This window comes from Centropristis striata, chromosome 8 (assembly GCF_030273125.1).
Source record: "Centropristis striata isolate RG_2023a ecotype Rhode Island chromosome 8, C.striata_1.0, whole genome shotgun sequence".
NCBI classification, from domain to species: Eukaryota; Metazoa; Chordata; class Actinopteri; order Perciformes; family Serranidae; genus Centropristis; species Centropristis striata.
In genome coordinates, this window is record NC_081524.1 from 13674251 (window position 1) to 13690766 (window position 16516).

General features: G+C 35.9%; 1 protein-coding gene across 2 annotated transcripts in view; it reads left to right on the top strand.

Annotated features, from left to right (window-relative positions):
- epb41l4b (erythrocyte membrane protein band 4.1 like 4B) overlaps positions 1-16516 on the top strand; it is a 37239-nt gene that overhangs the window by 17236 nt on the left and 3487 nt on the right. The window contains exons 12-22 of one of the 2 annotated variants that reach the window (XM_059338424.1): positions 1330-1439; positions 2623-2656; positions 2941-2974; positions 3077-3201; positions 8297-8436; positions 11335-11456; positions 11542-11655; positions 12936-12991; positions 13090-13242; positions 13417-13534; positions 14588-14721. In XM_059338424.1, coding sequence (XP_059194407.1) covers positions 1330-1439; positions 2623-2656; positions 2941-2974; positions 3077-3201; positions 8297-8436; positions 11335-11456; positions 11542-11655; positions 12936-12991; positions 13090-13242; positions 13417-13534; positions 14588-14721 — 1140 coding nt within the window. The remainder of the gene's footprint in view (positions 1-1329; positions 1440-2622; positions 2657-2940; positions 2975-3076; positions 3202-8296; positions 8437-11334; positions 11457-11541; positions 11656-12935; positions 12992-13089; positions 13243-13416; positions 13535-14587; positions 14722-16516) is intronic. The other variant, XM_059338425.1, reaches the window with a different exon arrangement.

The following is a 16516-nucleotide window of genomic DNA, read 5'->3' on the forward strand; positions in this document are numbered from 1 at the left end:
TGTGACCAGCAGCATATACCGAATAATGTCTCACTTAAAACTGAGCCTTTGTATCTATGGTTACAGTGTATCTATGGTTACGTGGACCTGTTCCTATGGCGACTGAGATATTCCCTTCATATTGTTTGTTTTCTTCTGACCATTATCAGAGATGGTCAAAATGCTCACACTTGAAGGGCACTTCCTGTCATTTGTTGGAGCTGCTGAACAAAGCACTGTGAAATCGGCTTTATGTTGGAGTCATTGCAGTAAAAACTCAAGTTGCAGTAAAAACAGGAACACCTGTAGAGTGATATGTAATCCAGTTCAATAAACATACATATGTCACATGGCTTTTTGCCGTTCGGCAGTTTCTTTAGAATGATTTCATAATGAGAATAAATAGGCAATAGGTTACTATTTGTTTTCAATTTGTTTAGAGAGTCAAGTTACAGGTAGTGGAAGTAAAAACAGGAACACCTGTAGAGTGAAGTGTAATCCAGTTTAATACATTTACAGATCTATGTGTAGCTTTTTGTTTCACAGTTTCTGAATTTCGAGTGATTTCATGGGAGAAATAGACTGTGCTAAAGAAAATATTTTAAAAGAAAAAAAGAAATGTCAAGTCAGTTAAATACAAATATATATTTTTTAAAAACATTCTTGTTGTGAATTCTTCCAGTCTGGGTTTTATGTTTTATATACTATTTAGTTGTTGTTGTTTTTAAAACAACGTTTTGCATACATCGTAAAGACAGACAAGACATACTTTAACCAGGTAGACAAGTACAACAACAATATTAATTATCATTATATAAAAATGACACGTCAACTAATTTAAAAAATATTACAAATAATAAATAAGTAAATTAAATAATTACAATAATCTCTTCCCCAATATATATACATGTATATATATATGTATATATGTGTGTGTGTGTGTGTGTGTGTGTGTGTACATATATATATATATATATATTTATATATATATATATATATATATATATATATTGATAGTAACACCAAGACAAAAAATATTATTATTTTTAAATATTTTCACTGCTCATTTAGAAAGGGTGCGTCATTCAAAGCAGAGCTCTGTTATCCTTTGGGGGTTTTTTTGTTTGTTTTTTTACATTGAATACATTGTTTTTTGAACATCTGCCCTCCAATTAAATCTCTCAAACCTAGAGGAATGTTTTCAACTTATTGCCCATTTAGAAACAGTTATCCTGATAGTGCCATAATAAAAACTAAAAAGTCTAAATCTTTATTTTCTTAATCCTTAATATAAGAATGAATTATTTTAGATAATTGCAAAACATTTATACTTGTTTTTGTTTATCTCAGTGGTAAAACAGAGTATCAGGCCACTCACGGAGGCAGACTGAGGAGAGCCAGCACGTTTGAAAGAAGACCGAGCAAAAGATATCCATCTCGCACACACTCACTGGGCAAAGGTGAGTCTTATCAGCACATGCTAACGTTGATTATTAACAGCATCTCTTTGGTCCTTTACATGCCTTTACTGATTATCATACAGGTCACCTACTGTTTTAATCCATTGTATTAACTATTGTTTTTAGTTTGAGGCTACGGCAGCTAAGCTGCAAAAAGGACAGATTTAAGAATACGTTTTTACCTACTGCAATTGCACTTTTTAATGACTCCCCTTTTAGTAAGGACAGAAGAATATTTATTTAATATTTATTTAAATTTTAGCTTAGCTGCTTATACTGTATTTACCAAACTGTATTTTTGCACATGTTTTTTGCACATGTATATTTCCACACCTGTTTATGTATTTACACACCTATATATTTGCACACTTGCTGTAACTGTTATCTATGAGTAACAGCTACTAATGCACATGGACCATCCATTCCACTTCCTCTATACTAGGCTATGTTGTGGGCTCATGTTCTGTATAGGTGGAATATGTATGTATACATGTGTTGTGTTGTGTTGTGTTGTGTTGTGTTGTGTTGTGTTGTGTTGTGTTGTGTTGTGTGTATGTTGGCTGCTGGATCACCTAAATTTCTCTGCTGGGATAAATAAAGTATTTCTTATCTTATCTTATCTTATCTTAAAGGAGTTTATTAAGGGTGAAATATTCCTTTAATTCAGAGGAAAGGAAACCCTGCAGCCTTTTACATAATGAGCCCTTTCAAAGGGTTGATACACTGAAGTGTCACCTTTCTACTTTGTCAGAAACACCTGCAGCACTCCTCCATACTATCCGTCTTCTGTGAGCCACACAGCTCTTATCTATCAAATATGAATGATGCTTCAACTGCAAACTGTACATCCACAGACCTTTCATTTATTGCATTTGGAGCATTTATCCAGCCCTGTGATACAAAAATGAATAAAGATTCAAGTGTTAGTAACAGCTGAGCATCAGAGCAACAAGATTTATGTAAACAGTCTGCACTGACAAACAGATTAACATAATCATTATCATTTATTTAGCACTTTTCTTAACAATTTCACAAAGTGCTTCATAACACAACAAAATGCAATTACACAATAATTATCAAATATAATAAATAAAACATAGAATAAAATAAATTTCACAGCTTTAAAAAAAAAGATAAAGCTCTACTTTTCTTCTCTAATGTACATTATGTCTCTTTCTGTCAGTTTCCATTTCCCCAGCCAAGCCTCCACATATCAGGTAAAAAACATGAAACACACATGCACATATCGCTGCACTTGTGAGGACTTTCCACTTATTACATTCATTCCTTATCCTCTAACCTTGACCTTAATCCACATAAACGGCCTGGATAATCTTAACACTAACACTAAAATAGCCCTTTGTACACAAAAGTAACATGGTTTATTGGTTTCTTCGCTGCTTTTGAGGAGATTTCACTCAAAAAACACACACACGTAGAGAAATGAATCTTTTCAGTTGGTGTAAATCTGCTGTCAGTGATTTTTGCCTGTATTTTCCAGCTCTCACGCCAGCCCTGATCCCAGCCTTCATCCAGTGAGTGACCTCAAATAGCCTACTTTTACACACACATACACACACACACACACATAGCACTCACTGATCTGGCTTCGCTCTTGTGACAACATTTAATTTCAGCGTCTCTTCAATCCGTCTCCTCCCCTCCAGTACCAGCACAACATCCCTATTGGCCATGAGCCGTGGCACCCGGCCCTCACACCTCCTGTTTACCTGCAGCCCTCCGGACACACACCATCACACAGGTAAGACCGCACAGACCAGCAGGGTTTAGAGCAGGGGTGTCAAACTCTGGCCCGAGGCAATACCAAATTATTATCTTATTATTGTACTATAAAAGCTGACCCGCCGGTATTATACGGCGCATTTACAGCTAATACTACAAATCCCACAATGCCCTGCTGTTGTTTTGGCGAGTCAATCAGGACAGGACCCAGAAACGCTCCTCTGTGACAGTCGTCATAGCAACCTCAAGCTAGAGCTGTCTCCCAGCTACCCCTTCCCAAAAATGGAGAAAAGAAAGGCAGAATTTATTAACCTGTTGAAAGTTTATTTTGATATTTAAATCAGAAGGATGCAAATAGAAAAGAGGCATACGATTTTTATTTCATTTTTATTTAATAAATGAATGACATTGATGTGTTTTTTATTTGAAATTTGATTTTGCATGTCTGCACTATTTAGTTATATATTGTATGTTTATAAGCGTTGCTGGTTCCATATTTAATGTTAAAGCAAAACATGTTTGGTATATATTAAAAGGTTTATATGTTCAATGTTGGCCCGCGATTTTATTCAAGTTTTAAATTTTGGCCCATTGTGTATTTGAGTTTGACACCCCTGGTTTAGAGGGACACGGGGACGTTGTTGTTGTTAAATTGCTTCAGGAAGATGATGCGAGTCAGTCTCAGGGGTCCTTGATCAGAAATTGACAGAAGGGCAAGTTTCTATTTTTAGACAAAGTCACTCATCTCACATTCCACATTATCTGTTTTTCATCATACTTCATAACCCTCACGCCTGTTTGTCCTGTCTGCCTCCATGCTCCTGTGTGTGTGTGTGTGTGATCCTCCATCTCCTCGTCACGTTCAGGCCTTCTGTCAAGTCCACGAGTCCCGTGTCCAGTCATCCTCCCGTCCCCGAGCGAACCAGCGGCACCCTCCCAGGATCCATCAGCGTGGTTTACAGAGATAAAGTCATGACTGCGCTTTGACGTCTGTTTGAACTGGGAATCTGTGTCCAGCCCAGACTCTTAAACACTGAGAATCACACAGTCTGCTGTCCCAGAGAGACAAACTCTGTTCACTGATGAAAAGAAGTCGTGTCCATCATCCTCATCAGCTTTGTCATCATCCATCTGTCACGTCCCCTCGTGTGTGTTTCAGTGTACGCCTTCATGAAATATCCCGAAAAGCTGCAGAGGGAGAAGCATGAGGCAAAGGTGTTGTGTCAGATGAAAGGCAGAGGTGCAAACCGGATAACAACAGGAAGTTGGTTACTTTAGTTTGGACTGCTTATCAACACAGTCAACAGCAGCGGATAGAGGCAAATATAAAGTGAATTGAATTGAAGAATTGAAGTGAATGAAATATAAGAATATATCTGACCTACACTTCCCAGTGATATCAGTATCTCTACAAATCGTCCAAAAATCTGCCTAGAAATCATAGAAACAAGAAGTACCATTTATAACTCCAAAACTTTCCTGAGCATTGTCACATTTTTAAGTTTTCTTTTGTGCCGAAGTAATTGTGATACTTTTAATGTTGCCAGTTTTCCGAAATGTAAACCAGTTTTTGCCCACAGCAAACTCACCGACTCAACGTTACCACTGTACTGTTTACAGATACCAAAAGCACCCAAAATATGGCAACTATTCCAAAATGAAAGCATGGTTATACTGTCGAAAGTACAACAAACACTAACAATACAAGCACAAATGCATACACACCAAAGCAATCATGCATTTACAAAAACACTTGAACCCTGTGAAGTGCCTGACTGGCAGATTGAGCTAAAGAGCTGCTGGTGACAACTAAAACTGTTTTCTACTGGGTCCAATGATGCCTGCTGCAAGGCTGTCTGACAAATGCTTTATGAGTCATTGGGGGCGTGGCTAATATATGGGGGTGGGGCTTACCCACGCCAATGAAATAGAAACTGCTGAGACCAGTAAATAGTCTACAACAGACGTTCATGGGTTTGGCCGTGGTACCTGGATCTGTTTAGAAGCTTCAGTCTTGGAAAAAAATATTAGACCAACCTTTTTCTTCAATTTCTTGTTCATTTTAATACCTTGTATTAGACATTTTTCAAGGTTTTCATGATAATGATTTTGGTTATTATCAACAAAACCATGGAAAATGTCTAGATATCAGCTCTTTAATTAAACTCTTATGAGCTATTTTTGTTGTTATTATATTTGTCCAAACAAATGTACCTTTAGTTGTACCAGGCATTTAAATGAACAAGAAATTGAAGAAAACAAGGGTCTAATAATTTTTTCCATGACTGTAGAAACTCAGCAGCAAAGCGTCTACAACAGTCCTCATGGGTTTGGCCGTGGTACTTGAATCTGTTTAGAAACTATGTGCCTCTTTGTTATAGTCCTCTCTCAGTGCCACACATGACCAACCCTTCTACAAAATCCTGTGCAAGTCAGTTTATTTGGAAGTTATGAACCTTTTTCGATAGACTACTTTAATTGCCATGCCCTTATTTTAGCCAATTTGCATGAAAACAAGCAAACACTTTCTTATACAGATGCTCTCATCACACATTATTAGCCTCCAAGGCTGCTGCTTTCAACTTAAATGTGACAAAATTTGAGCCACCTGTCTATTGATGAGTATTTCCAGACAGAAGGCGGATCCATTAATAGAAGAACCATCCACAAGTGTCTTAGTAAAGTGTTCGGCCACCAGAAAATCCTCTGTGTGCCTTTGCACTGATTCTGCGGCGTCTCAACTGTTGTCGAGGGATGAATACCTTTCTTCCAAAAGGTATCCCCTCATTTGATGTTTTAATAATTATACAAACCGGTCCAAAACATAAAAATGTATCTGAAACAAAAGGTGCCTTTCAGCATTTCGTTGTTCTGGGCAGCATCAGAACATGACTGGATGTTAATTGTTTAATTGTACCATGTAGTGCACCTGTGTGGAAGCATCTGCACTTTTTTATGTTTTCCAACTAATTTATTCAGAGTTTCCTTTAACAGTCTTTAAAAAAACCCAAATATGAACTAAAGTATCCCACTAAAGCACAGATAAAACAAAGAGAGGACCAGGTTAAGTGGCTCTGTGCCTTGCTTTGTCCATGGACATTTATCATGTAGTCACTGTTGATGTTTTAATGCTTCAATAAGTTTCCTGCGAGATCACAAATCTGCCTTGAAGATAAAACGTATCTTCGTGCCTTAGAAATCTTATGACAGCTAATTTATCCAAATCACTTTAATTTTATGGAAATATAAAGTGAAGCAATGCTGAATGGGGTAATTCTCAACAGGGGGAAGGGTCGAGTTAAGCACATGCTGAATGCTGGTTTAGGGATTAAGCTGCTTTGAAATGTATCGTTATAGTCCAGTGTGAGGTAGAAGCCTGAATTAGGATCCTGCATATGTGGTGTTGCGCTTTAAAAAAAGAGTTTTTTCGACTAAACTTTAAATTGCTGAATGAATCAACTGTTTACCCAAAGTGTGGCACATGTTTTGCTGTTATAGTTTGTTGCCTTTTACTCTGTAACGTTTACTCGAATCACATGATGCCTTTAGGGAGGTAGCCATATTGCTTTTTCAATAAACGAAATGTTTATTATTGCAAAAAAGTCAAAAATGTGCAAATATCTGTCCTTTGTTGTTTTATAACTTAAGCCTTTCACTTGAACTGTCTTTTTCCAAATATATATAGTGGTGTTTGTTATTTAAAACATTGAGTGATGAAGTTGGAATTATTAAATGTCAGATAATAATAATGGTTTTAATATATATATATATATATATATATATATGTGTGTGTGTGTGTGTGTGTGTGTGTGTGTGTGTGTGTGTGTGTGTAGCATTTGACGCTATAGTATTTATTTTTTTAATTGTGAACCCTTACAATAGTCATCTAAAATAATCTATTAAAAATTAAATGTACTTTTATCATCTAATAATGATGATAAAAGTACATTTAATTGAATGTGTGTGTGTGTGTGTGTGTGTGTGTGTGTGTTTGTGCAGGTGCACCTCAATAAATTACAATATCATGGAAAACTTTATTTATGTTAGTAATTCAATTCAAATTCAAAGTGGAAATAACACATTATAAAGGTCCATTACACAGAATGAAACATTTCATGTATTAATTTATTTAATTTCTTTTAATTATAATGATTATGGCTTACATTTAATGAAGACCTAAAATCCAGTGTCTCAAAAAAAAAGATATTACAAAAGACCAATTTTAAAAAGTATGTTTAATATGGAAAAGTATGTCCATCTATATGACTCAATACTTGGTTGGGGCTATTTGACTTGAACTACTGGAAATGGACTTTTCCATCATATTCTAATGTATTGAGATGCACCTGTATATATAATGCAAATAAAAGTTTTTAAAAAAAGGTTTGATTCAGGGAATATATACACTACTGGTCAAAAGTTTTAGAACACACCAACTTGATGGTGAAAATGAAAATGATGCAGTTTAATGTCTCAGTCTACTCTGAAATTAATGCACATTTGCAACATTCAAAATTCTTTATTGACCATGATAGTGTTTTGAAAGTAAAAAAAAGATTCAAAATCACATTTTATGTTGGACTAAAGGACTAAAAAAAGACACAAAATGACTTACAAAGACATGAAAAGAATAAAAAAATGGACAAAATAGCCCAAGACTCCATAGAGTTAAGTTGTTAACCCATTTCTTGTTCCCTGAAAAAGGCCTACTTGTATAATTCTGAAATGTACATTATTTTCCAGTTTTGGTTAAGCTTACCTTTTTTTATTTACCTCTGGCAGTTCACCACTTACCTTTGTACCCTTTCAAGCTGTTCATTTGACTTGAACTGCTTGAATTTCAATAAAAAACTAGAAAAATTGGGGTGTTCTAAAACTTTTGACTGGTAGTGTGTATATATATATATATATATATATATATATATATATAAGTAGACATCTTATTGTTTTTGTATATTATTTATTTTCTGTCTCCTCTTCAATCCCACATCAAATAGTTAAGCTTCCTAATCCTCATTTTAGGCCTTGTTGTTAATGCTATTTCTGGTGATATAATTGAATCAGTTTTTTTCTCCCAGCTGGGAAAATGTTTTGATTGCACACGTTGTCTTCAGTTTCCCTCTCAGTGGTCCTGCTTCAGACCATCAGTTCAGCGTTGAAGAGAATGAGACTTCGTATTCTGGCAAGATCCACCACCATCACCGCCGCCACACACACAGCCAGGACACGCTCTGTCACACACACACCAAGAACAGTGAGTACTCAGCCTGAGAGGGAAAGCTGTCCAATCTGTGATACGTCTACTGTTTACAATGATGCAATGATCTGTTGGTGTCCATAGCTGTGTGTTGGTCAGCAGCCGGTGTTTCCGTACTTTCACACTAGATTTTGTTCTAAAATGCACTAAAATGCTTGCTTTGTATGAATCAGTGTAACATTAACTTTAGATACATGTCGGATACACAAGGACTGCACATTTCAGCCTCTATCTCTTATTCTGAAAGTGTATTATGAAGATATATGTGATGAACAGGAAATTCTCTTTTATTGTTCATATGGACACCTCACTATCATATCCAGACATACTTTTAAAGAAATTGTGAACCTTTCCTCTAAGCCAGGGGTGTCAAACTCAAATACACAATGGGCCAAAATTTAAAACTTGAATAAAATCGCGGGCCAACATTGAACAAATAAACCTTTTAATATATACCAAACATGTTTTGCTTTAACATTAAATATGGAACCAGCAACGCTTATAAACATACAATATATAACTAAATAGTGCAGACATGCAAAATCACATTTCAAATAAAAAACACATCAATGTCATTCATTTATTAAATAAAAATCGTATGCCTCTTTTCTATTTGCATCCTTCTGATTTAAATATCAAAATAAACTTTTTCAACAGGTTAATACATTTAAAAATAAAATAACAATAATAAATCTAGTATTAGCGGTAAATGCGCCGTATAATACCGGCGGGTCAGCTTTTATAGTACAATAATATAATAATTTGGTATTAAAATAAAATAAAATTACACTGCGGGCCAAATTTGGCCCGCGGGCCAGAGTTTGACACCCCTGCTCTAATCCCAGTAGAATCATGCATTTAGGACATCTGGAGTGGAGAGAAAGTAACTAAGTACTGTACTTCAGGACACATTTGCAGTACATTTACATTACTTGAGTATTTCCATTTTATGTAACTTAAAAAAATATATTTTAAAAAAAATACTTCTACTCCACAACATTTAAGGCAAATATTGTACTTTTCTCTCTACTATATTTAGCTGCCAACTTTAGTTACTTTTCAGATCAGATTAACATAAAAACATGATCAATTTACAAACCCAAAAAAAAAATAATAATAATATAATGTATTTGGAATATATAAAACAATCTGAGTGGGGCCATTCTGCATAACTACTACTTTTCCTTTTGATACTTTAAGTACATTTTGTTGCTGACTGTTGCTTATGTTTGTACTTTTACTTAAGCAAGTTGTGAATGCAGGACTTTAACTTGTCGTGGAGTCATTTCATAATTTTATATTAGTACTTTTACTGAAGTAAGGGATCTGAATACTGGATATCTGCCACAGCACAGTGGTAATGTAACATCATTTAATGTTTTGTTATAAAATAGAGAGAAATAATGTCAGTATTAAGTTTAAAAACGCTCTGTGTATTACCCAGAACAACAACAAAAAATGTTTCTGCTGCTAAGTTTTATTAAAGGTTATGTTTCTTGATGCTTGGAGCAACACAAACATAATGTAATCCATGTCAGTTGTACTAAAGTGGTGGATCTGGCTAAACACCAACCGGCCCTTCACACAGCAGACATTCTGACATGTCAAAGCACGAAACAGGTGTAATTAAAATAATTAATTATGGCCCTATTACATTTAGGTGGGCAGGGCCCTGGTATTATGCATTCTGGCTATACTGGAACAGCTGTGACACATTAATAGAACAGGACCATAATTACATTTCATTAACTTCAGCTGTGTTAACCCTGTGGTGGCTGCTGTGAAAAAGGCTTTATAGGGTTCAGTGAGAAAAATGTTTTTGTGAATTGGGTGAAAAAAAACACTTACTTGTGTTTGTGTTTTTTCCTACTTTCTTTACAATCTTGATCTGTTCCATTTATGTGCAAAAGTGTATGAAATTGTGCCACTTTTTTTGGAATTCATTTTTTTAATTAACTTTCAATACAAATATAAGGACTAAGGAAGGAATAAAGGAATAAAATAAAATAAAATAAATCTGGGCACATATAGTTAGTTAAAACAGCTATTCTCAACCTTGGGGTCGGGACCCCAATTGGGGTCGCAAGATGGTTTCTGGGGGTCGCCAAATCATTTTGGAAGTCAGCTCTGTCTCCACTGTGTTAAAGTGTTCATGTATTAATGTGTTTTAGTCTTTTTGGTCACTTAATGTCTTTTTTTGGGTTATTTTGTGTGTTTTTTTGGTCATTTTGTGTGTTTTTTGGTCATTTTGTGGTCAATTTGTGTGTTTTTTGGTCATTTTGTGTCTTTTTTTGATCATTTTGTCGTCAATTTGTGACTTTTTTTGGTAATTTTGTTTCTTTTTTGGTCATTTTGTCTTTTTTTTGTCATTTTGTGTCTTTTTTGGTTATGTTGTGTCTTTTTTTAGTCATTTTGTGTCTTTTTTTGGTCATTTTGTGGTCAATTTGTGTCATTTTTTGGTCATTCTCTTTCCTTTTTGTAGGTCATTTTTTCTTTTTTGGGTGATCTGAACTGTGCGTGTGAGATTCTGTTCAGTGAGTGGGGGTCGTGGACAACATGCATGTTAAATTGGGGGTCGCGACTCAAAAAGGTTGAGAACTACTGAGTTAAAATACAATAAACTGTGGTGACAAGTGAAAAATATATTTTAAAAAATCAAATAATGAAAAAATAAGAAGAATTGTCCAACTGGTGATATAAATCATGCATTAAACGTGCAGTCTGCAATTCTAATCCAATACACTTTTTGTCAAATTTTAAAAAACTAGTTATTCCCTGAGTACCCAAATGATCCTGTTCATGCAAAAGAGCAGCAGGTGTCCATAAAATATCATGTCTATACAACAAAAAATGCAGCTTGTAGATGGATTTCTGATTAAACCTTGTGTGTTTTAGAGCGTCGAGCTCCTCACTGCCCTACAGATGAGCTGGACATCTCCCAGTCTCTGCTCAAAGCTCTGGAGTCAGACAGTGATTCTCCCCCCTGGCCGTCGCTGCACGTCAACATGGACAATAAGGTCAGACACTGTCCCCACACACTGTTGTCCCACTTCCCTCACAAGTAGAACGCAAAGTTTCTTTACGTCCCTTTTCCCCTGCCAGGGAGAAGAGAAGCAGCTGTCTGAGAAGTCTCTGCACCCGCCTGCCTCCCCAGCGATGCTCCCCGATCATCTCAAGTGTAACATCCTCAAGGCCCAGATGGAGGCGGCCTTCAGGGTGAGTACCAAACCTCCAGTGGCGGTTCTACACAGGGGCCTCCAGGGGCCACTGCCCCTGTGAAGAAGCCCTTGGCCCCTGCTAAAATGATCAATTTATAACAATGAACAATGGAACAATTCTAACCTTTTTTTTGTTCAAACAATATCTCATTGTACACAAAAGGAACCCAGAATGTGAACATTGTATAATAGTTTAACTCTATGGAGTCTTATTGGGCTATTTGGTCCAATTTTTGAATCCCTTTCATGTCTTTACGTGTCTTTGTAAGTCATTTTGTGTCTTTTTTGGTCATTTGTGTCTTTTTTGTGTCTTTTTTTTTGGGTAATTTTGTGTCTGTTGTGTCTTTTTTAGTTATTTTGTGTCTTTTTTGTCATTTTGTGTCTTTTTTGTCATTGGTGTCATTTATGTGTCTTTTTTGTGTCTGTTTTAGTTATTTTGTGTCTATTTTTGGTCATTTTATGTCTTCTGTGGGTTTTTTTGGGGTTATTCGGTCTTCTCATTTTGTGTCTTTTTTTGGTCATTTTGTGTCTTTTTTGGTCATTTTGTGTCTTTTTCAAGACATTCAAAGATTTTGAATGCTTAAATATCATCTTTGCCATTTTTTTCATGTGCTAATGTGCCCCTCTGATTAAACACTGGCCCCTCCTTGGCCCCCACAGTAAACTTGGTCTAGACCAAGTTATTATCTTATTATTGTACTATAAAAGCTGACCCGCCGGTATTATACGGCGCATTTACCGCTAATACTACAAATCCCACAATGCCCTGCTGTTGTTTTGGCGCCTCAATCAGGACAGGACCCAGAAACGCTCCTCTGTGACAGTCGTCATAGCAACCTCAAGCTAGAGCTGTCTCCCAGCTACCCCTTCCCAAAAATGGAGAAAAGAAAGGCAGAATTTATTAACCTGTTGAAAAAGTTTATTTTGATATTTAAATCAGAAGGATGCAAATAGAAAAGAGGCATACGATTTTTATTTCATTTTTATTTAATAAATGAATGACATTGATGTGTTTTTTATTTGAAATTTGATTTTGCATGTCTGCACTATTTAGTTATATATTGTATGTTTATAAGCGTTGCTGGTTCCATATTTAATGTTAAAGCAAAACATGTTTGGTATATATTAAAAGGTTTATTTGTTCAATGTTGGCCCGCAATTTTATTCAAGTTTTAAACTTTGGCCCATTGTGTATTTGAGTTTGACACCCCTGGTCTAAGCTGTGTGTACTGTGCAGTGTAGCTAACAGAAAGTATTTTCTTCTCCTCCATGATGAAGAAGGAAGCCCCCACAACACCCAGAGGGAAGAACTTAAATGAGACCCTGAATGACAGGCCAGTGGCTCATCCTCTCTTTACATGCTTACACCTGTTTCTGCACAAGTGTATTTAAGACTAACTCTCCATGTGGTGATGATGACTCTGGTCCTCAGGTATCAGAGCTCGTCCCAAGACTCAGCAGCATCCAGTCTGGCTGCAGACAAGACGCCGCATCGGCAAGACCGCAACCCAACAATGGAGACTCTGCAGCCCAAAGGCAACACAAGCACCAACCGCAGAAAACGACTGGTCCGACAGTTCAGCTTGTGAGTACACATCGTCTTTGATAAGTGTCTCCCAGCCAGCACTTGACACAAGAGGAACATCACACTCTGGAAATGAATACTCCACAGAGCACTTGAAGCACAAGCAATGCGATCTTAGCTCTCTAAAAATGGGTCATGTAAGTCATTCTGTCTCCCTATTTGCTGCTCATACAGTAACCATGAAGACGAAGATAATCTCCCAGAAGCACTTGCAGCCATCTCCCAGAGCACAGGAAAGACAGGCTCGACCAGCTCACTGGACAAACAGATACAGCCGTCCATATATCCACAGGTGACACACACACACCCTAAAAATCCATCAAGAATGCATGGTTGTTGAATGCACTACACTCCACCTATTGAGGGGTTATTCAGCCTCTCAGCATTAATTATAAGTAAGCAAAGTAATTTATATACAGGTACATCTCAATACGTTAGAATATCATGGAAAAGTCCATTTCCAGTAGTTCAAGTCAAATAGCCCCGACAGTGGCGGTTCTAGACCAGTTTTACTGTGGGGGCCAAGGAGGGGCCAGTGTTTAATCAGAGAGGCACATTAAAAAACGGCAAAGATTATATTTAAGCATTCAAAACCTTTATTTTAGCTCATTTAAAAATCTCATTGAAGTATATTTGGAAGATACAAATACACTGATTGAAACAATGAGACTTACCAACAATAATTATTTTTGTACGACAATGACATTTCTCATTTTTTTGTGCACAATTACTTTTTTTTATTTTGAAAGTGCAGTACAGTGAGAATTATCTTTTTTTATATATACACAAACTTTTATTGCACAATTTAACTATTATACAATGGACACATTCTGGGTTCCTTTTGTGCACAATGAGATATTGTTTGAACAAATAATAGGTAAGAATTGTTCCATCGCTCATCGTTATTAATTGATCATTTAAATATTAATTTGACACAGGGGCCACAGCAGGGGCCAAGGGCTTCTTCACAGGGGCAGTGGCTCCTGGAGGCCCCTGTGTAGAACCGCCACTGAGCCCCGACCAAGTATTGAGTCATATAGATGACATACTTTTCAGAGGCCAACATTTCCATATTTAACATACTTTTTAAAATTCGTCTAATGTAATATTAAACATTTTTGAGACACTGAATTTTAGGTCTTCATTAAATGTAAGCCATATTGATTCTGATTAGAAGAAATTAAATAAATTAAGACATTAAATGTTTCATTTTGCATGTAATGGATCTATATAATGTGATATTTTTACTTTTTGAATTGAATCACGGACATAAATAAACTTTTCTATGATACTCTAATTTATTAAGATGCACCTGTATGTGTGTGTACATTAATGTGTATTCCAGGTGGATAGTATGCCAGCACTGGAGCTGAGTACTCCATGCTGTCCCTCTCCTTCGCCTTCTCCCCATCTCTCCCCCTCCTACTACCATAGCTCCATTCCTCGCCTGGCCCCTTACCTCGCTGCCCATAACGACAGGTAACGACACCTCAGACCTCCACGTTTACTGGGACCCGTTTATAGTCGCTAAAAACCTTCCTGCAGTGATCTACAGTGAGCCTCTCTGGGACTTCCTGGTAGAATGGAGCTGGGTATATACTCTGATTCTTGGCTCAGTTTGATTCCGATTCACAATTTTCCAATTTGATTTTTTTATATCTGATTCGATGCCGATTAGACCTACACTACTGGTCAAAAGTTTTAGAACACACCAACTTTTCCAGAATTTAATTGAAAATTATGCAGTTTAACGTCTCAGTGTACTCTGAAATGAATGCACATTTGCAACATTTAAAATTCTTTATTGAGCATGATAGTGTTTTGAAAGTAAAAAAAAAGATTCAAAATCACATTTTATGTTGGACTAAAGGATTAAAAAAGACACAAAATGACCAAAAAAAGACACAAAATGACTAAAAAAGACACAAAATGACCAAAAAAAGACACAAAATGACTTACAAAGACATGAAAAGAATTCAAAAATGGACAAAATAGCCCAAGACTCCATAGAGTTAAGTTGTTAACCCATTTCTTGTTCCCTGAAAAAGGCCTACTTGTATAATTCTGAAATGTACATTATTTTTCAGTTTTGGTTCAGCTTACCTTTTTTTATTTACCTCTGGCAGTTCACCACTTACCTTCGTACCCTTTCAAGCTGTTCATTTGACTTGAACTGCTTGAATTTCAATAAAAAACTGGAAAAATTGGGGTGTTCTAAAACTTTTGACCGGTAGTGTATTTTTCTTGGATATGAATAAGATGTTCAGATAACTTAATACTTTGAATTGCACAAGGACCCCTCTAACCTCATGCATTATTACAAATATTAATGTTTACATAAAGAATTCAGGTAGAAATCTTTTTGATGTCCTGCTGTCATGAGTTAGTACAACTCTCTCTTTGATTTGATCCAAGTTGCAACGATTTGTTGCACATCTGCACAGATCAACAGGGGTTAAAGCTTCTGAAATCCACAGGAGAAAGAAAATATTAAAGGATGAGTTAATAATTTTCAATGTTATTAGATTGCAGATTTATTTTACTCTGAATATCTATTTTTTAAGCCCAGTCTAAGCTGGTAAAATACATACCATATAACTAGGCAGTGGTGTAATGAAACTAAGTACATTTACTCAAGTACTGTACTTAAGTACAATTTTGAGGTACTTGTACTTTACTTGAGTATTTCCATTTTATGTAACTTTATACTTCTACTTCACTACATTTGGGGCAAATATTGAACTTTTTCCTCCACTACATTTAGTACTTTTACTTTTGATACTTTAAGTACATTTTGATGCTGATACTCTTGTACTTTTACTTCAGTAAGTTTTGAATGCAGGACTTTTACTTGTAGTAGAGTCATTTCACAGTGTGGTATTAGTACTTTTACTTTAGTAAGAGATCTGAATACTTTTCCCACCACTGTAACTAGGGTTGCAACTAATAGTTGTTTTGAATAAACCGTGATATGCTGATTAGTTTCTCAATATATTCATATTTTGATGATAAAATTAGGGAAATGAATAATTATGGTATAATCCCCCGCAGGCGAACTTCAAAAGACTTTTTTTTGTCTGACAAAGGATCAAATCTTAACATTTGAGAAGCTGGAACATGCAAATACTTAGAATTTTTAGTTTAAAAAATACATCTAAAGGATAGCCAATTAATTATCTCTCTCTTTGTCTCCTGTCTGCCTGCTACTGTCACTGAAAAACAAAAGCAAATGCCAAAAAAATATTTGGCATAACTGTTTTGGTACAATCATAGG